At 44.2% G+C, this 22,118-nt stretch overlaps 1 protein-coding gene across 1 annotated transcript in view; it reads left to right on the top strand.

Moving 5' to 3' along the window:
- The first annotated feature begins 7,109 nt into the window (after positions 1 to 7,109).
- The window catches only part of LOC134464445 (proton myo-inositol cotransporter), a 147,093-nt gene continuing 132,084 nt past the window's right edge, over positions 7,110 to 22,118 (top strand). Inside the window, exon 1 of the mRNA XM_063217889.1 lies at positions 7,110 to 7,937. Within this exon, the coding sequence (XP_063073959.1) occupies positions 7,367 to 7,937 (571 nt within the window). The 5' untranslated portion in view covers positions 7,110 to 7,366. The remainder of the gene's footprint in view (positions 7,938 to 22,118) is intronic.

Here is a 22,118-nt window from a genome sequence, read left to right as displayed (position 1 = left end):
TTCAATTCAAGAAGCATCAATGATGCAGAGCTATGTTCTACCTAGCTATGCCATAGCAGCAAAATGCTTTGAAATACACCATCAAATAACTTTCCAGCTAAAATAATGTTGCATACCAGGTCAGAGAACACCAAGGATTATGAAAAAAGGTGGACATGGCAATGTAATTATAGTGGCATGGCCTCTTTAATACACGTTTCATTTGTGTATTTATGGCATTAGTGGGATGCTTCCAGGTAGACTGCATCTACAAGCCAGAGATCACCTGAGAAAATGAAGGTTGCTGATCATAAGAGCTGTCAAAAATCTCTCTGAATCAAGTAAGGGTTAACGTTCGGCGAGAAGGTCGCTACCGTGGAATAGCAGCACGACAGAGAGAATCTTTAGACCCCGACGCGGAGCGGAGGGGTCTTGTTCTCTCTGAAGTGCTGCTATTCCACAAAGCGACCGACTCGCCGACAGTTAACCCGCTTATTATATGGATATACTTAAATGATTCACACATGGCGGGGACATTTCTTTAGACCTATTTAATGTTAAGATTGTTGCTGCGCAAAACAAAACAGTGCCGTTGTGGAACACCGCTAGGCAACAGGTAGCCAGGACAACAGGTGTTGTCTATCACAGCAGCTGATTAGAGTGACAAAAGACCGGACCCCCTGCGGAGTGATATGAAACATTCGCTTTAGCCACTGACTTGTATACAAGCCAGTGGCTTTAGCAGTGAACGTATTGTTGCCATTGACAGCGGTAGCCAGGACAACGCCCAGGTAGCAAAGTTTATCTGGCCCATTGTTGGCCCGATCCTTTTTTCGTGAGTGAAAACAGTCGGCCCGATTCTGGCTTTGTCCGCGGCCCAATAATGGTCCTATTACCGTATGCCGACAGTGTCGGCTCAGTGTTGGCTCAGTTACTGCATGAGACTGACCGTTATTTTCTGTGTCGGCTGAGTGTTGGCTCGGTTACTGCATGAAGTGACAGTTATTTTCAGTGTTCTATGAAGTGTTGGCTGAGTCACGGTAACCAGTGTTCCAGCCGAGCCGACACTCAGCCGACAGTGCCGACATTCCGCCAAGATCTGGCCGACTGTTCTTAACGGTTTTTGCTACCTGGGCGGGTGCTGTCTATCACAGCAGCTGATTAGAGTCTTGTTGAAAAGTCGCTTTAGCAGTGAAAAGTCTTGTTGCCATTGACAGCGGTCTGTTATAGACCAACCCGTCCGTTATCGAAAAATAACAGACGTCCGAACGTTGGGGAGCCCCGTTGAAATGAATGGAGCATTCGACAGATGACGTCACAACCATATAATAATGACAGTTATAACCCTCCCCGTCAACGTTCCCGTTGTGCAGCTGTCCTTCACTGCTTGCGTGTATTTTCATAAAATGTGAAAATATGTCAAATAACATCATCTGCAAACCTTGATTGAGCAAGGGGGAAAATGTTAGGTATGTGCGTGATGCTCATAAACCACAAATACACACTTCTGTTATTAGGGCGCTATGCAAACACAATCAAGTGTGAAGGATAGGCATAAATAATCACATGAAATCTCAACTCGTTGCAAAGGTTAAATCTGTTAATACGTTAAAGTGCAGCATAAAAACAGTAAATCTATCTTCTACTCCTCACAAAGGGCGCCCTACTCAATATGGTGGTGTACATGCGCCCTCGCGCCTGGGAAATCTAAACCATCTCACGAGGTTGTGAGCATCAAAAAATATTCTTGGCACATTCATCACAGAGCATCCACGTCCTTGCAGTGTAGCAACGTTTCAGAATAGTGTAGCAACAATGCTGGCAAAGTTGGAATGTGCCCACAGAAACCATGCAAGGAGAACTGAACCACCTTCTTTGACCAAAGCCGGTAGACTATAGGCTACGTCCAGGATTACTTCCAGGGCACCGAAATCTGGGGTCCTAAATAAACCAAAGACGCAATTCGAAGGGCTTTTTTCTTCATTACCTTTTTCTTTTTTCTACTATCCAGTGTTTCATTGTCAATGCGTAACAGATATCAAAACATGGCGCTGGATTTCATTTCACAAGTGATTTTCAAGCGTAAAACATCATAAATGAGTCCTTCTTCATTTCTCGTGCGACTTCCAAAATAGAATAATTAATGAGCCAAAAAGTACATGGACATATTATATTATATTATATTATATTATATTATATTATATTATATTATATTATATTATACGGTATTTACCTGCCAGTAGTGCCAGGGTTCTCCATAGAGCGACAAGCAGCAGCCCAATATGCATGATCCCCTCACAGCCTCCAGGCTGTCCGGACACTATTCTGTGAAAGTTGCAGCTAATACTTTTGCCTTTTTATATTCAATTGCCAACCACACACACACACACACACACACACACACACACACACACACACACACACACACACACACACACACACACACACACACACACACACACACACACACACACACACACACACACACACACACACACACAATATTTAATGGGGGGAAAAAACATCATTTGTTTGTGTCCTTGGCATTGCAAAACTTTGGTATTGTTACTTTTGAATAAATATTGGTCACTGAACAAAACTGTCCACACCCATAACGAAAAGAGAAAAAAAGGCTGACATTCTATCACCAACCTTCCTGTCGAAGTTACAGATTGGCCATTCATATTGGAGAGGAATTCTTTCCTGAATGTCCTTTAGATCCTCTTTCCCCGAAGACTGGGTCGGGTGACGGAAGAGTTTGGGGTTTTTTGGGTCACGGACCCAAGCTTTTTGTTTACTAAGTCATAACCTTACATTTACTGGTCTGGCAGTAAGTTTTGCATGTACAATATATGCCACAATGGCAGACAGGGAGACGATCCACCAATTCAAGTATAAAAGGTGTACATTTCCAAGTCTTTGAAATACTTTGAAATTGATGCTGGTGGTATGTATTCATGAAAAAGATAAGGGGAAAGCAAAGGTGAAATCCCAACTGGGAAACTCAAACTCCCATTGTCATTTTGACACAGCACTCCAATTTCTTCATTGAGTACATGCAGTTTAGTATCCCGAATATGATCATAACCGGGATATTAGATTTTTAAAATAAAACATGTGGGCAGGGGAAACCGATATCGATTATGAGAAAAATCAATATCACGATTATTTCAGTCAATATTGATATCACGATTTTCTAGGGCAATATTTCTTTTAAGGCAAAATAATTGTGAACAATTCACAATGTTCCCTCCCTTCAGCAGTGTGAGTGGAGGGCCAATAGAAATACACAGTGGTGTTTCGCACGAGTGTTGGGTAGCAAGTCTGTTCTGTGCTCGCAATGGCTCAAGTGGAGGCAGGGCTGGCCCTTGGCATAGGCAGTATAGGCAAATGCTAAGGGTGCCACTACAGTAGGGGACGCCGCACCAGAGAACCAGGGATAGAAAAAATGTCATGAATCTAATCTCATCTAATATAATCTTAAAAATCTAATCACACTGAACATAATGAAAGTAAATCAACATTAAAATAGATAAATAATGCCTCATTTACCACGCCATACACTGTTTAAGAAGATAAATTGTTACCATGAATTGTTACCATTTCTTGCCATATATACTGCGTTGCCACTAAATGAAATTCTGTGTTGTCTGCTATTGAGTTCAAATGAAATGCTATGTAACATTCTCTAGTCTCTATATAACAATCTCAAACAGTATTCTGGGAACATTTATGCTTAAGTAATGTTCCATTCTGGTGCCTGTTTTGCTATGAAAAAACTTTGCAGTGAAAGTGCTGCCTGTTCAAGAATGTTGTGAGGAACTGCAAACCAACCAATGTTGGGCAGGGTGGCAGCAAACTGCAAAATGTTAGCGCGTGGGTGGCGCTGAACTCATACTTATTTTTTGGAAAAAAGGTTCGCACACTTTGGATTTTTTCTTCTTTAAGTTATTTTTTCTTCTTTTTATTTATCCATTCATTGGCAATGACGTTTCGACCTCTCGGTCTTCCTCAGATTCACTAACAAACACAGGCTTGACACATTATCTACCTAGTTTTTGTTCAGCACCAGGGATTGTGCACAAGTAACTCTCTACAGCTGAACTCATACTTGCCTAGGGCAGCAAATCGACAAGTTCCAGCCCTGAGTGGAGGGGAGTGCATTGTGCTTAGCATAACCTGCCTTTTGGCAGTATAGACAAATGACAAAAAAAATGTTTTTCAACTCGATATGAAATTTGATATTGTTTGACAGCAATATTGATATCACGATATAAATTTGATATATGGCAAAGCCCTATCAAAGATACTCACACAAAATAGGGCATGCACTGTATTGTAGACCTTTACATCAGGTGATGTACCTTTTCCAAATTGGGGCCCACTTGAAAATCTCGTAAATGTTTGTGGGCCACCTCTGACCCAATAACAACTCAAATATGGGGTTACAACCTTAAGGCCGTCCGTCAGACAACTTCAGCAATAGATCCTATGTATAATTCAGGAGAGAACTTAAAGGATTTATCCGGAGTTGGAACAAGTTTGCCTGATTTTTGCATGTTTGGGATGAAATACAGTCACTCTAGAGCAAAATCAAGGCAAAAGGATGCGTTTTGAGAAAGTTTGATAATATCACGTTAGCCTCGTTAGCCATATCAGCTATGCAATATGAAAGATGCGGGCATCGTTTTTCGGCGGTTACACACATTTCAAAAACACAACATTTTAAAGTCTTGCACAGCTCAAAACAACGTCACACTTACCTCGTAATAAACGAGTGCGTCGCACCATCAGCTATGATTATTTCCATAGCGAGTAACCACAGCTGATGGTGCGACGCACTCGGCAATCTACTTGGTGGGCTTTAGTGTCAAATAGTTGTCTTGACCGTAATTTAGATATTCTCAAGGTAGTAGCTTCACAAAACACATTCTGCAGACCTTTCAAGAATACATGAAGGACTTTGGACACTTTGGTTTATGTGTGGATACCCTCAACATATTACGAGGTAAGTGTGACGTTGTTTTGAGCTGTGCAAGACTTTAAAATGTTGTGTTTTTGAAATGTGTGTAACCGCCGAAAAAGATGCCCGCATCTTTCATATTGCATAGCTGATATGGCTAACGAGGCTAACGTGATATTATCAAACTTTCTCAAAACGCATCCTTTTGCCTTGATTTTGCTCTAGAGTGACTGTATTTCATCCCAAACATGCAAAAACCAGGCAAACTTGTTCCAACTCCGGATAAATCCTTTAATCTTCACACACACACATGCACGCACACGCACGCACATGCAAACACACACACACACACACACACACACACACACACACACACACACACACACACACACACACACACACACACACACACACACAAATATTATTGAGACTTTTGATTTCACGGCCCACTTGTAATACCTTTGTGACCCATAGTTTGGGATTCACTTATAACAGTTTTTGCCCATTGCTTACACACAATTTGCCAACATTGTCTCATAGTGTCAAAACTCTACACACAATGCCATAACACAATACATTTGTAAATCAACTATTCACCTTAATAGCCTACCATATGCAAACCCTAAAACCTAAACACTGCTACATAAACCTAACAATCTTTTGTCAAAATCTCACTTCGATGTCAAAACACACACATTAGCGGCCGTGGGTCAGCGGTTCAGGTGCCAGACTTGTAGCCCAAAGGTCCGACTCCCAACCCAAAACAGTAGGCTACATCACTCTAAAACACAACAGTGTGTAAGTGAGCTTATGGACCTTTTGTTGTTGAATGGGGTATTTAAAATTCCCACATCAGAATTATAACAGACAAGTCTCTCAGTCAGTGGACGACATGAAATGTTACCATGCTACAAAATTAAATTATACCTACAACGACTGTAGGCCTACAGTATGTTAACTCTCTTGGCCACTGTAATGGCAACGTTTGAACACAAGAGGGCGCACTAAATGTAGGGTTGTGTCCTTACTAGGTTTCCTGTCACAGACCGACCACAAGCAGAGGCGTCTCTAGGTTCAGCTGGGGCCCCAAGCGAGATGTCAAAGGAGTGAACATTTGAAATAAATGCCACTACTGCAACAAAGTGTGAACTGTTATCCACCATCCAGGGGCTTGGGGGCCCCAAGCGGCTGCCTAGCCTAGTGCGCCTCTGACCACAAGCATGAGGAAATTCTCACTATTGATCTGTTGTGTGTCCTCCTTAAAACTTCTATATTTTACCAAACTGTGTGCCATTCAACATAGACAAGGGTAAAGGAGGTTATGGACATGTGTAATGGCAATCAAAGCAGCTAGGCAGCCTCACAACTCCAAAGGGGTAAAATACATACATACATACTTTCAATACCATATTATCACTCCTTTTTCTACGTTATCGTCGGCAGTTACGACGGGTGAGAATGTTAATGTTTGTTGCGTGCCAGCATCAGGCCTCCATCCGCCATTGCTGACATACATACATACATACATACATACATACATACATACATACATACATACAGTACATACATACATACATAGCCTACATAGCCTACATAGCCTACATACATACATACATACATAGGCCTACATACATAAACAGCAGTAGTTTACTTGGTCTACTTGGCCACCTTATTTTGGTAATCTTGCTTGTTATTGGTAAATCATTTAGACTATACATTTTTGTTTCTGTGTTTTAAAGTTGTCTTGTCTTGTCTGATGATTGTGTGCGTTGTGTCTGTGTTATGTTGTGTTGCCTGGGGTGTTTTTTTGTTGTTGTTAATGTTGGATAGGGCCTACATGTAGGCTACTCTGCAGAGAAAATAGTGAAAGTTTTTGCAAACAAAGTAAAACAAAATAACGGTTCATTTCTTTTACTTTCAGTTAAGCACTTTCTCTGCAAAAGAAAGGAAAGGAGGACACCAAGTGTTTACCTTCAAACGTTCACAACATGGGTGTGTGAAAAGCTGCTACGTCATACGGACGCTGCTAGTGACGAGTGAAGCCGACTCCCTCCTTTCCAATTCCATCCTCTCCTTCATCACCACACACGCACCATCAGGACCATGGGGATGGGTGTGTGAAAAGCTGCTACGTCATACGGACGCTGCTAGTGACGAGTGAAGCCGACTCCCTCCTTTCCAATTCCATCCTCTCCTTCATCACCACACACGCACCATCAGGACCATGGGGATGTAGTTCAACGCAGCTGAGGGAGAAGTTTACCCTTGTCGACCGCGCCCGTCCGCCAGTTCTCACCTGTTTGTTTTCACGCTTACGGTAGAGTTGTTGGGCTACTCCCCTGTGTTCCTGCGCGCAACAACATTGACTTTTCACAACTCCAATTAGCCGACCATTATTGCTCACGTTTAACGTGACTTCCACTTATGTCCCGAAAACTAAGCGACCATGACTACAACCTACGTAACATGAGCAACGCAATAGGAGACAGATGGAGGAAAGTTAACGATGGAGGGGAGCGGAGCCTCATCAAAGCTCCGTCCAACGCCAGCATCAGTAGTCAGGGGACAGTGCCCGCCGGCGCGGCGTCGGCAGCGTCGGTGGCGGCACCTGGTGCCTCCACCGGGGACCTGGAGCGCGCTGCTCGCAAGCAGTTCCAGCAAGATGTCACGCCCGCCTTCGTTTACGTGTTGGCAGTGTTCTCCGCGTTGGGAGGCTTCCTTTTCGGATACGACACCGGCGTTGTTTCGGGAGCCATGCTGTTGATTAAGAGGGAGATGAATTTGAGTTTTCTCTGGCAGGAGGTGCTGGTGTCAAGCGCGATTGCCGCGGCCGCGCTGTCTGCGCTCGCAGGCGGCTTTCTGAATGGAGTTTTCGGGCGCAGGGTTTGCATCTTGCTGGCCAGTTTCATCTTCTCCGTTGGAGGAATAGTGATGAGCGCCGCGCCAAACAAGGAGACCCTCCTGGTTGGACGCATCATAGTCGGACTTGGACTTGGTAAGGTGCTTTATTTGAGCTTTACTCGCGTGTGACTAGTTGATGTTGTATTGTTGTATTGTAAGCTGTAGACTAGATAGAACACCAGTTCTAGAAAGTTTCCCACTTTCAGTTGTGTTGTTGCTGAAAGGGGTTGGCATTGGCAAGGATTCTTGCAACTCAGCTTAGTAGTGAAGGGGTTGAAAGGTGGTTGAACAGCAAATATCTTGCCACACAGATTGACCAACGTCTGTCTTCTAACCACCATGCAGATGGAGTTTATAAATAAAAGCACAACAACGCCTGTGTATGTGAGCCTTCAATGTCAGTAAGGAAATTTTGTCAACTGCTTATCAATCTCTTGTGGAATCCACCAGCACCTGCAATATAACAAACATCCTGGTATACCTTCATCACAAAGACAAGCTAAAGTAAGCAACATTCATCAGACAGAGCTGAATTATCTGTATATCCAGGCAGTGGAAAGGAAGACCAAATTCCATCCTCCTAGATCCCTCCCATCCACTCCATCCTTGTCTTGACCTGCTTCCTTCTGGGAAGACCCAGTGAGGGGGCACATGGGATAAAAGGGGGGTACATGTGGTTTGTTCCCGAGGGTTAAGCTGGCAACTTTGTTAGCTCTGACATGTAGTGACCTGTGGCAGGTGTTGCCCTTAGTGCATAACCTATGTTATGACCTTACTGCCACCAAAAGTGTAATGGCTATGTCCTCATCTGTCACTTAAGGCTCTTGGTAATGTCATAGCAATGTTGTTGTGATGTAGTTGAGTATTTTTTCAGCAAATAGTGAAGGCCCACCGGCGACCCCATCTGCAGCAAGAGGCCAAGTGTTTCTATTCTGGCCTGAGGCCATTTCCTGATCTTCCCTTGTCTCTCTCTTTCACTTACTGCTTTCCTGTTCCCTGCCATATATGCTTTCCTGTCTCAAATAAAGACATAAACGCCCCCAAAATGGAGAAAATGCAAATTAGTAAAGTACCTTGGCTCCTTGTGTAGATGGGCCTGCCGGCGGGCCTGATCACTCTTGGCTGAAAAGACTCAAGTACAACATCAGAACGACATTGATAAGACATTACTGCGTGAGACCCTTAATTAACAGATTAAGACTTGGTCATTACCATATTTGTGACAGTAAGGTTATAACACAGGCTCTGTGCAAAGGGGTTATTTAGGCTACGATGGGGTGCTTTGTATGGGGTTCAACTTATTATGTACCCTCACATCCTCTCCTTTTGCTTGTGGCCTTGTGCTTTGCTGACACCCTAGCCTGATTATCATCGACTTTCAAATCTCTTCTAGACTTGGTCTGACCAAGACCATAACAATTATCATTTCCCAAATGACATGGTTGACCCGCCTCCCTAGATTTGCTGCTGATTGACTGGTGCCCGACAGAGTGGGTAGAGTTCCTGTTTTTTCGGGAGATCAGAAACGATACAGAGACTAGAGGCAACGCCGAAGGCAGAGAGAGTAGAGAGAGGTTCCATTGGCCCATTGTTTCCGGGTTCTATTATTGCAAGGGGAAGGGGGGGGAAATCCCCCTTTAGGCAGACCCAGGCAGACCTAAGGAGTGTTCTATTCATTGTAGGAGCATTATGACACGCTCCTTTAGGCAGACCGGAACCTGGTCATGTTAGGTGCCCATAGCAACCTATTGCATTGGCATATCTCTATATACTTAAAGAATCTCTGCCGAAGGTGTTGCGTCACTAGGAGGGCATGGCCTGGCTACTGACACCCCACCTCTGTGGAGAAAAATATTAAGTTTCCCATGCTGTCAGCCAAGGCACAACAACAACATCCCGATTGCGAATGAGAAAATTAGCTTTGAATTGTGCTTTTGCAAAACATGGAATAAAACCTCAACAATGATGTCAAGCTTCGCATCACAGTGCCACAGTCAAAAGGAGAGGACACAAGGTTAGATAATGAATAAGACCCCATGCTTTCCAGGAAGACTGCAGTAAAGCATCTCTGCAAGCGAGTGACTGACTTGCTGGCCTATTCGTCAGCTTGTCTGAGTTGCCATGGAGATCAGGAACGTGCCTGTCTATCAAAGACCTTAAAACTGCCTTTATACAAGAAGTTTAGTATTACTGACCTGTACCATAGGGTGTTTTGAGCTCTGATATTTGGCATAATTATTGTGTGGATATACAGTATTTCTGCTAGGACTTTGTTGAGGTGAGGCGGCAGCGTTTAAAAAACTAGCCTGATTATCATCGACTTTCAAATCTCTTCTTAACTTAATCTGACCAAGAGCATAACAATTAACATTTCCCAAACGGCATTTCCCAAATGGCCTCCCTTGGTTTGCTAATGATTGTTTGCTTCCCAACAAAGTGGGAGGAGTTCCCGTATTTGCGGGAACTCAGAAACTACTTGCATCGACTCTTGACCTGACTGGTAGCAACGCTGAAACTGTTGCGTCACTAGGAGGGCACGGCCTGGCTATAAAAAACTGCTCTCTGGGTCCAGGCCTTAGAAGCCACCTGGATTCTTTCCGGCTTGGACGTTTCCGAGCCCTACCCCATCTCTCCCTCCCCACCATTTCCTGTCCACAGTTTCAGCTGTCCTATCATAACGAAGAAAATAAAGCCCACAAAAAACCTCCGAAAATTAAATCTGCTCTCTGAATCTTGTTGTATTTTCAGAGTGCAACAGGTGGTAATTGTGATTATTGTTGTTTTGTGAAAATGTCATGGACACCTGTCCTGCTTTGACCTATTAATTCGTCTTCTTTTGTGACTCGCCTGCACTGCAGCTTGTGGTGTCCATGGCAGGAGCAGCACACACACATTTATTCTCAAATGTCACCCTTATATCGTCGACATATCTTTGTTTGTTCGCACAACCATTTGAATAATCAGTAGTTTTACGATGATCAGCGAAGATCCAGGAGTGTGCCAAACACGAGAGCACACTTAACAATGCAAAATGATGTGTGGCATGGCATGGAGCCAGGCATCCATGGCATGAACACACACATTTATTCTCAAATGTCACCCTCATACTGGAGACACATCTTTTTCTTTGTTTGCATACATGATCCATGCCAGATAGTCTCTCTTATCTAGGTCAGGAGTCATGTTCTTATTTATAGATAATATAGGCCTGTTTGTGTTGATTCTTATTTACTCATATTGAGTCAAAGTCATTCATATTCAGTGGCCTAATTCTCATTCATATAGGCTACATATTATTAATTTATGGTAATAATAGAGATATGGTCCGTAGGAGAGGACTATATTGTCAGAGTATAAGGGACACACACTGACTTTCCTGCAGTATATTTGCTCCAACTACCAGTCGCTACTCATGGAGCCGACTAGTCTTAACCCATTTAAGCCTATAAGGCACCTGCAAAAAAACGCTTGCTAAATGCCTAAATACTTTTGGGGAAAAGGTGCCCCAAGTCTATAAAACCCTAAATATCTCAGCCTTTGAAGCACAAAATCTCAAATCTCAAATCTCATGAGCCTGAATGCAGCATCCATGCAGCTCCAGGCACCTGTGCTACATACTTTTTTTTATTTTTTTTTATTTTTACCTTATGTTTTATCTTAATGTTTTAAATGTTTTTGACTCTAATTTATTTCCTGCTTTCTTCCCTGTTTCCTTTCATTTACATTTGTTAACTTTGTGAAGCACATTGAGTTGCACCTGTGTATGAAATGCGCTATATAAATAAACTTGCCTTGCCTTGCCTTACTCAGCATTCAGCATCAATGGGTTAATTAGCTCACTCTAGTCTTCACCATGAAGAGCAGCGAGGGAATTAGGAGAATCGAGTTCTGACCTATGACATGGCCTTTTATACCATATACTGCGGGTTCTTCTTTAAATAAATATGTTGGGGCCTTTTCAGCCTTTATTGGATAGGACAGTGAAGATCAGACAGGAAGCTAGTGGGAGAGTGAGATGGGGTTGGGATTGGGAGATGACCCAGGCCATATTTGAAATCTGCGTCCCCATAAGCATGTAGCCTGTACATTAGTGTTTTTCAACTGGGGCTCTACAGTCCTGCAACTGTGCTTTATACTTTTGATTTGGCTGTAATAAACTTGAACTTGCATTTGAACTTGAAGAGCCAATATGGAGCAGAGTGAGAGAGCACACTCACAGTACATCTTGATGTGTGGTATGGCTTGGAGCCCGCCATTTTATCACTTCATTACTGCCAATGTATTTTCCTGCCAGTAATCCATCTTGTTATGCTCAACGATCTTTGGTACTTGAGTGCCTGGAGGCAGAGTTTGCCATCAACATACACCTCTCTCCTCTCACTACAGGTCAAGGTGAGAGGTAATTCGAATGTGATTTTTGAAAAATTGCTTTACAAAAAAATGGTATAAGGTATTCGTTTCTGGGGCGGGCGGGCGTGCGTGCGTGTGTGTGTTACTATATTTATTCAGTCTCTCCTTTCCCCCGATGCCATTGTCTTGTACACTAGCTTAGTGACTTTGAGCACTTTATGAGGAAAACGCATGAAGCTCCATTTGCAGTTAGAGTCAAGATATTACGTAGGTCAGTGTGGCTTCCAAACTTCTTCTGCTTTGATCCTAATTTGGACTTAAGAATATTTTTGTGACCCCACCCGCATTTTTAAAACGGCTTAAAAAATTTTTTTATTCCTTGATATTGCTAAATTGTAAGTGCTACTAGCTAATTTGTGGAATGGTTATATGAAAATGATCTGTCTTTACTCTAGGTTTTATGCACACACTCCCATCTCTCTGCAGTACTGCAGTAAGTGGTGTTAGTGTACTCTCTCTTTGTCTCTCTCTCTCTCTCTCTCTCTCTCTCTCTCTCTCTCTCTCTCTCTTTGTCTCTCTCTCTCTCTCTCTCTCTCTCTCTCTCTCTCTCTCTCTCTCTCTCTCAGTGTCAGTGAGCTCTTCTACAGTATATGAGCAGAACTCTAGAAGCCTGCACACCAGGCTCCCGTTTCTTTTCATTTAATGTGACGTTTCGGGCAGCATGCACTTCATCTGACAATGTGCCCGAAACGTCACATTAAATGAAAAGAAACGGGAGCCCGGTGTGCAGACTTTATTTTCTATTATCATGTGACTTTGCTGGTCCTGCACCCAGAATATTTTTGAGACGGATGTGCATGTTTTTTTCTTTACTGAACCAGAACTCTAGAAGCTCCATCGACTGTTAAAGTCTTAAAAACTACTGTAGGCCTACTTCATCAGACTCCTTTAAGCGTAGGAGTCAATGGATATCAGTCTAAATTTAACAGAGCATGACAATTGAGCTACAGTACATGAGTCATTCATTCAAATGTGCTCTGTGCCCGCTCACCTTACACCTCCCTTACAGTACACACTACTATCCCTCTGTCTCAGCCTCTTCCTCCCCGCATCCCACCCACACACACAGGGCTGGACTGGGACAAAAAATCGGAGCTTTTCGGGCCACTATAATATGCTACACTATAACATGATAGTCCACTGTCAATGTATTAAAGATGGACTTCCCCATCCCCAATGGACTTCCCCGTCTAAATTGCGGGTTGATATTACTTGGGGGCAGCCATGGCTCAGTGGTGAAAGCGCTGGCCTTCAGATCAGAGGGTTGCAGGTTCAAATCACACCCTTACCGGCACCTTCATCCATGGCTGAAGTGCCCTCCCTTGAGCAAGGCACCTAACCCTACTTTGCTCCAGGGCCTGTCACCAATGCTCTGTACCTAAAATAACGGTAAGTGGCTTTGGAATTTTTTTTTAAAGCGTCAGCTTAGTGTAATTCAGTGTTTCTCAAACTTTCTCAGATCAAGGACCACATTGTCCCCCCAAAACTGTTCAGGGACCACCTGTCAACTGAATTGACAGTTGATGGGTACTATTTCGACACTGTTAATTTTTATGCAGATCATTTACTTTTAAGTCACATTTACAAGTCTTATTGTGGTGAAAATATGATATGTTGGCTTTGTAATAATGTTACAAATATAGCCTTCTGCTAGCTTGTCTTGGAAAAGTAGAAATCCCTTTGAGGACCACCTGAGCTCTGTCGCGGACCACACTTTGAGAATCACTGGTGTAATGCAATGTAATGTAATGTGGGCTGGACTTCTAAGGCAACAAATAACAACCCAAAAGCACTGGTTCCTTGTCTGCCCACTGGGAAAATACCCTATTTGCCAGATGATCAATCCAGCCCTGCCCAGAAACCCAGACACCATTCGTCAGAAGACCGTTAAATCAGCACGACCTCCCTCTGCCTTGACGTCTGAAGTATGGAGAGAGAGGAAAGACAGGCAGCAGGCCTCAAGAAAGGAAGGTTACAGGCTCTGATAAAAGATTTCACGCTGGGACTTTTTGATTCATTTATTTCTTTATTTATATATTCAGCATTCATTCATGTGATGTCTATTTATAGACACCTCAATTAGCATCGTTGACTCACTCTCCATATCCTCCATCGCCGCTGATTTGATTGGCTGCAGTGATTGACACATGGAGACTCTAGACTAGGGTTCCGATCCTCCCCCCACTTATCGACAAAGTCTCTCTCTCTCTCTCAGAACGAAAGTTAAGACATTAAAATGAGCTGCATGTTACACCGCACAGAACAGTGCAGTAAACAAATTACATGCTGCAGCAAGAGATAGCATAACAGGCTTACATATAGGTGTACTGGAGGATTGATTGTCAGGAAGTGGAATATGTTTTGACTTAATTAAGTTTCTGACAGAAATCGACACAGGAGCTCTTTGTGGGAGTCTCCTGTTCATATGGGCCTCTGCCAATGACTTGGTCTCTATACATTGATGTAGAGTAGAGTAGAATAGAACAGACGTACATAGAAACAAATAGAATGTACTAGAATAGTAGCCAGGCCCAGTAGTGACGCTCAGGAGAGTGTTCTATTGGGACTATGAAAATGTTTGGTTTAAACTTCGGCACAGCCTTTTCTGGCCTTTTCTGACCGTTAGCAAACCAAGGGAGGTGGGTCAACCATGCCGTTTGAGAAACGTTCATTTTTATTCTCTAGGTCAGACCAGGTCTCAAAGAATTTTGACAGTCGATGATAATCAGGCTACTAGAATAGCATATGAGATAAGGAGTATTACTATATGTAACATAGTCAAGGCACAACATTTCATAAAGAGTAAGTTGTGGTCACGATTAGTCAAGTCTTATTGTAAATCCATTGTATGTGTGAATGTGTGTGTGTGTGTGAGTGTCGGTGTGTGCGTGCGTGTGTGCATGTGTGTGTGTGTTGTGACTGGTTGTGTTGCCGATATGTATGATGTTATGTTGTGTAATTAACATGTTTGTGTCTGTGTTGAGGTGATAGAGTTTTATAGATGTGTAAAACGTATTCGTAATGGTGTGTCTACAGGTACAGGTGGCTAACAATGGGTCAGTTGTCCCCTGATGGGTTGTTGTCCCAAGCTCAGGGAGCTAGGTAGAATTGAGTTCCCATCACATAGCATGTCTTGGGTGGGGAGGGGCGGGGGCTTTCAGATGACTTTGTCCCAGCCCGGCACAAAACCATCAGTGGCTCAGTGTATTGAAATGTGCTGAGGTAATTCACTAGTCTATGGAAAATACCACCCTACGACCCTGATTGGCTCATTCGTTAAGTGCGGTAGTTCTGGCGTTCACGAGCCTCAGACGGTTGCGTGGGGAAACTGGCTGGCCCTCACGTGTAGTTTGGCGAAACGCAGCCCAGACGGCAGAAGACAGGTTAAGGTAAATAGGAGGGATTCATTCTCTGAGAAAGTGGGAATAGGAAGGCAGCTGCCAATCACTCCACGGGCCTTCCTCCTGAACTATACGTTTAAGAAACAACAATGGCCTTGCAATGATATATTGCAGGGCACACCCAACCTAAAGGTCAGCTCTTTGCTTACAGAAAAATATGGGGGATGCCACTCACCACAATTCCATGCAACCTCATGGTTCTTTTCCGTCCAATTATATATCCCGAGACCTTTAGGGAAACACCAGGGACAGTAGAGCTGGACAGTGTCACTGTGGCAGGGGTTTACTGTGTCCCGTCGTGTCGTGTTGACAGCATGACCTTTTGCGCGACCCTGCCGTGGCCTAACGGTAGGGCACTGGGTTACTACGCCGGCGACCCGGGTTTGATTCCGGACCGGGTCATTTGCCGATCCTTCTCCATCTCTCTTCACACTCACTTCCTCTTTGTGGTCCAGAATAGACATCGCTATGCGACTCTGAGATCGGAAAGAGTCCAGTTCAGTTCGCTTGACATAACTGGAGAGTGATTGGCAGTGGCGAGCCTACAATGGTTTTTGCTCACTGGGCGACGCCCCACCCTCTGGCACACCGCCAGATTTTTAAAAATAAAATGCAGATATTTTTGCCATAGTGAAGTATTCGAGTGAGAATAACATGTTGAAATGCTAAGTTTGCTATGCTGTTGGAGGTGGAATTTTGGGATGGTGCCGCGCCCTTGCGGGTACCACCTCGGGCAGTTACCCGATTGGCTCATAGTGTCATTGCATCAGTGCAAGTTTCTGGAGAGGGATTATATTCAGTATATATATACGTATGTATATAATATGTATATATATTTCTTTCTTTTGGCATTTACATGGTGAACAACTTCAAAGTGACCTTTACACAAGGTCGTCATCAAAGTGATTGGGGCTCTCTCACAAATGGTAATGTGGTCATGTTCTGGATGACATTGCTTCACTTGCTGTTGTCCCCGGACTTTTTTTTAGCAGCTAATCAGCTTCATCTGAAAAAAAGTGACTTTGAAGAGACCCATCAGCCATCATTAAAAAGAAGAAGAAGAAGAAGAAGAAGAAGAAGAAGAAGAAGAAGAAGAAGAAGAAGAAGAAGAAGAAGAAGATCAGGGCAGAGTGATGTTTTTATCTCTGCCTTGATTGTGTCTGACCTATGACCCTAATTACGGAGTCAGACTGGATGGGCAGATTATCTGACCCCTGGGCTTTGTGTGTGTGTGTGTGTGTGTGTGTGTGTGTGTGTGTGTGTGTGTGTGTGTGTGTGTGTGTGTGTGTGTGTGTGTGTGTGTGTGTGTGTGTCTGTGTGTGTGTCTGTGTGTGTGTCTGTGTCTGTGTCTGTGTGTCTGTGTGTCTCTGTGTGTGTGGACAGCGTATCTGAGCACGGGGCTGTCTGGCTTAAAATTGTGTGTGTGTGTGTGTGTGTGTGTGTGTGTGTGTGTGTGTGTGTGTGTGTGTGTGTGTGTGTGTGTGTGACCAGAGTTTATGACCACTGGGTTGTCTGACATAAAAGAGAAGAGAGTTCCTGAAGGTTATAGAAGGATGGACCTCATCTCAGACGCAAAAGGGTGTGTAATATTTGTGTGTCTGTGTCTATGACTATGTATTTGGTATTCATGTCAGTGTGTGTTTCTGTGTGCGTGTGTGTGTGTTTATGTGTATGCGTGTGCATGTGTGTGAGTGTGTGTGTGCATGTGTGCGTGTGTGTGTCTGTGTGTGTGGGTGTGTTTTGTGTGTGTGGGTGTGTTTTGTGTGTGTGTGTGTATTCGCGATCTTGCCTTGAGAGTAGTGGATTGTGAGATTGGATCTTTTTTTCTCCGCTAAGGTCAGTAAGAGGTCAGCGGGTGAGTGGTTGGTCAGAGGTGTGTGTGTGTGTGTGTGTGTGTGTGTGTGTGTGTGTGTGTGTGTGTGTGTGTGTGTGTGTGTGTGTGTGTGTGTGTGTGTGTGTGTGTGTGTGTGCCTACAGTGTCTCTGTTGTCATGGAAACTCACCATCTTCAGAGTGACGAGGTGTTGGATGGATGGGTGGATGGATGGATGGATGGATTGTACACATTATACATGTATACTGAATACACTCCCATTTTGTATAGTTTGTGTAAAGCTAGGGACATATAGACACGAATTTGGCCAAGTGAAGCGAACTTCGCCAGTCATTCCTATGAGGGAGGCGAAGGCAAGCGAACAGGAGCGAAGTGAAGCGAAATTATTCAACCAAGCTTAACATTATGCAAATGAGGAGCGAATTTCGCGTGCAGCGGCCAATCAAATCAACAACACAAATGTTTCATTTGATTTGATTCGCCGTGAGGACCTGATGACCGTTGAGCTGTCAGAATGGAACACTGGATTTCGCCTCTCTTCGCCTCGCTCGTTTCACATGCTATGTGTCCCTAGCGTAAGTGTTAAGAGTGTGTGTGTGTGTGTGTGTGTGTGTGTGTGTGTGTGTGTGTGTGTGTGTGTGTGTGTGTGTGTGTGTGTGTGAAAGATCAATCAGAGTGTGTGTGTGTGTGTGTGTGTGTGTGTGTGTGTGTGTGTGTGTGTGTGTGTGTGTGTGTGTGTGTGTGTGTGTGTGTGTGTGAAAGATAGTGTGTGTGTGTGTGTGTGTGTGTGTGTGTGTGTGTGTGTGTGTGTGTGTGTGTGTGTGTGTGTGTGTGTGTGTGTGTGTGTGTGTGTGTGTGTGTGTGTTTGAGGGAGCGGGTGAGTGAGCCAAGCAGGGAGGTGATTGCTCTGTCATTACCGAAGTGCTAGAGTGTGTCCAGAGAGGCCTATTGCATAACATGACTCCAGAGAGAGAGATACACACACACACACACACACACACACACACACACACACACACACACACACACACACACACACACACACACACACACACACACACACACACACACACACACACACACACACACACACACACACCAGCAGATGAATTGAGAGAGAGGGAGTGACTCACAGATATAGTGTTCAGTAACTCAGTGATAACATCACAGCTGAAAGCTATAGTCAATAAGAGTGGGACTCAGAGAGAGAGAGAGAGAGAGTGTGGGAGAGAGAGAGAGAGAGAGGGAGGGTGGGAGAAGATTAGAGGGCGAAGATGGGTGGCAGGCTGAACAGTCAGCCTTGAGATGCTTGCTGGTCATTAGGGCCTTCTAGTACAGTACTGCTACTACACACGTGGTGCACACACACATGCATGCACGGGCACGCGCACTCTCACACGCACACACACACATACACACACATACATACACACAGACACACACACTATGGGCGGTTCACAAAATTCACGGTTCAGTCCATATCACGGTATCAAGGACACGGTTTTCTGTTCTTTACGGTTATTGTTTTTTTTTTTATTATTCATAATGCACTGGGAATATTAATCCTAGATTTATATAATTATAATTATGATAATATTAAATGTTAATGTTTTAATAGATATTTTTCGGGGACTGCGGTTCACATGTCACGGTTCACGGTTGTACCATCCCTAACACACACAGACACAGACACACACACACACACACACACACACACACACACACACACACACACACACCGGTGTGGTGTCCGATCCTTCCCCTCTTGTTCCCCAATAATGACACTCTGGCATAATTAATAAACAGTAAACCTCTGAAAATGAAAGTGTTGCTACGGTCACGAGTTGTTTTACATTTGAGGGGAGCCATCAGGTTATATATAATTCAATTATACTTTGTAGTTTCCCAACCTTTTTTGTCCCGTGTACCCCCTAAGCCTTTTCATTATGCCATGAGTACCCCCTAACTCGTGTTTTACATCCCTTTTTCTATTGCAGTGTGACTATGCTCCATGCATTTGTTAAAAATAATTTTTTCCAAGTACCCCCTGCAGTGTGCCCGCGTACCCCTAGTGGTACACGTACCCCTGGTTGGGAAACACTGGTTTACACCTTAGGAAATAACTTGCATTTGTAGCTTGACATCTGGACCTTACTCTGGATAATACTCCGGTAACACTTTACTTGACGCCGGTGTCATATGCATATCATTACAGTGTCATAATAGTGGCTGTTGGCCTTAAGTGACATACGGTTAGGGCAAACTTGTCTTTCTTTGCCATAACCGTATGTCACTTAAGGCCAACAGTCATAAAATGTTTATGACATGGACATAATGTTCATGTCTTATCTATGACTGTGTCATAACACTATTATGACACTGTAATGACATGCATATGACACCTGCGTCAAGTAGAGTGTTACCAATACTCCTAGAATCTCTGCCTCAAGTGAGTGTATAGGTACGATTGTGGGAATGAATGTGCTGAGACTGTGTCTACCAGCCTGTTTTGGTTACAGATGATCAATTAATGGACTGACTTGAAGAAGTACACAATAGTACACAGTACGTCATCAGCAACAGACAGCGATTGGGTCAGAGCAGGTCCAATCGTTTCAAATTAGAGCTGAGTCCACTCCTCCCATCCAATAATCGCTCCAGGGCATCGAGGATCCTGACCATGAATTATGAAGTAGGTTAGATGGGCTGGCTTGTCAGGCTAACAGTTTTACCAGTGATGCCACTACTCTTCCGATAGCACCTCGTAGTCTCCTCTTATCGATTAAGATAATAAAACAAATCCTTATAGTCATAGATTAAAATGTGCCCTGTATTTTTAACTAGGCTACAGTGTGCATCTCCTCTTGGCCCCCAAAGTCATTTGAAAGGGCACCCCCCCAACCAATACATACAATGTAATGTGGACTCAATTTTGGGCCCCCTCTTTACCCGGGCCCAGGACAACTGACCCCTTTGTCCCCCCTTGTCGGCTTCCTTGACTGGGCCAATAGCACCTTGTAGCCTCCTCCTATTGATTAACCCTCTCTACAGGAGCCAGGCAGCCAGCGCCTGCGTTCCCATGGCAACAGGTGCATTTGTGTCTGCTGTGGGCAGCGGAGGGGAGTGGAGAGGGGGGTGGGGGGTGGTGTGGCGGCGGAGCGTCAGGAAGCCGTGCAGCGTGTATTAATAGAATCTTACCATCGCCGTGGATGTCATGGCCCCCTCAGTTTGTTTGGGCGAATCTCTGGCGAACACATGTTATTTGATCTGGCGAGTAAACACTGTCTGTGGTCCACGCATGTACCTCCTCTGGCCACCACTCTGTCGCTTAGACGCACACGCACACACACACACACACACACACACACACACACACACACACACACACACACACACACACACACACACACACACAAAAACAGATACACATAGATGTGTACTTACACAGGCAACAGGCAAACAAACACACGTCAGACAAGCACAGGAAAACACAGTACACGCGTTTACATTGGTCTTGCAAATGCACCCACAATGTACACATTAACACGGCACACATGTAATCAAATGTGCACACATACACATGTGCAAACACGGAAACAAATATACATACAGCACATACGGTACGCAGGTTGAATAGTGGTCTTACTAATGAAAAATATACATGTATACCAAGAGTGATTTATACAACTTATTTATAACAACTCTTGTGAGAACACACATGCAGACAGACAGACAGACAGACACACACACACACACACACACACACACAAACACACAGACACACACACACACACACACACACACACACACACACACACACACACACACACACACACACACACACACACACAAGCTCAAATATTCAGACACCTGCACACAGGAAATGTGTACACATGTACTTGTCATGCTGGTCAGTAGGCCTACAGATATACAGTAAATAAACATTACATGCCCCCTTCAGCAGATACTATGTGTGAATTAACACACATTTTTACTCTTACTCTTACACACACACAAACTCACATGTGCACCCTAAACACACACACACACACACACACACACACACACACACACACACACACACACACACACACACACACACACACACACACACACACACACACACACACACATACACACACACACACATAGTTGGTGTGTGATGTGTGTATTTCGCTCATTTGGCTGCGGTCTGTTTCCTGGGCTGGTTCCGCCTCAGTCACTCTGTTCCGCTGTGTTCCGTCCCGTTCCCCTGGCGACTTCCCTCCACGTGGAATGTTAGCATAATGGCTCGTTCAAAAGCTCCACCGTTGCCCCCGGAGACGCAGCTGATTGGCTCTCTCCATTGTGTGTTTGTGTTAGTGTGCGTGTGTGCGTGTGTGTGGTTGTGGGTGTGGGTGTGTGTATGTATGTGTGTGTGGGTGTATTTGGAGGGGTGGGGGGGGGTCTCCCAAGTGCACACATGCACATGTCCACTACACACACACACACACACGCATGCATGTACACAGGTGTGTGTGTGTGTGTCCGTCCCTGGAATCACTGGATCAATCCCCACTTCCCCCTCCACCTCCATTTCCTTTCCTCCCTTCCTCTTACCCATGAGCCCCTGGGGGATGCTGTGACTGGCA

This window comes from Engraulis encrasicolus, chromosome 15 (assembly GCF_034702125.1).
Source record: "Engraulis encrasicolus isolate BLACKSEA-1 chromosome 15, IST_EnEncr_1.0, whole genome shotgun sequence".
Lineage (NCBI taxonomy): Eukaryota > Metazoa > Chordata > Actinopteri > Clupeiformes > Engraulidae > Engraulis > Engraulis encrasicolus.
The sequence above is the reverse complement of the archived record's forward strand: the minus strand, read 5'-3'. Positions and strand labels throughout refer to the sequence as shown.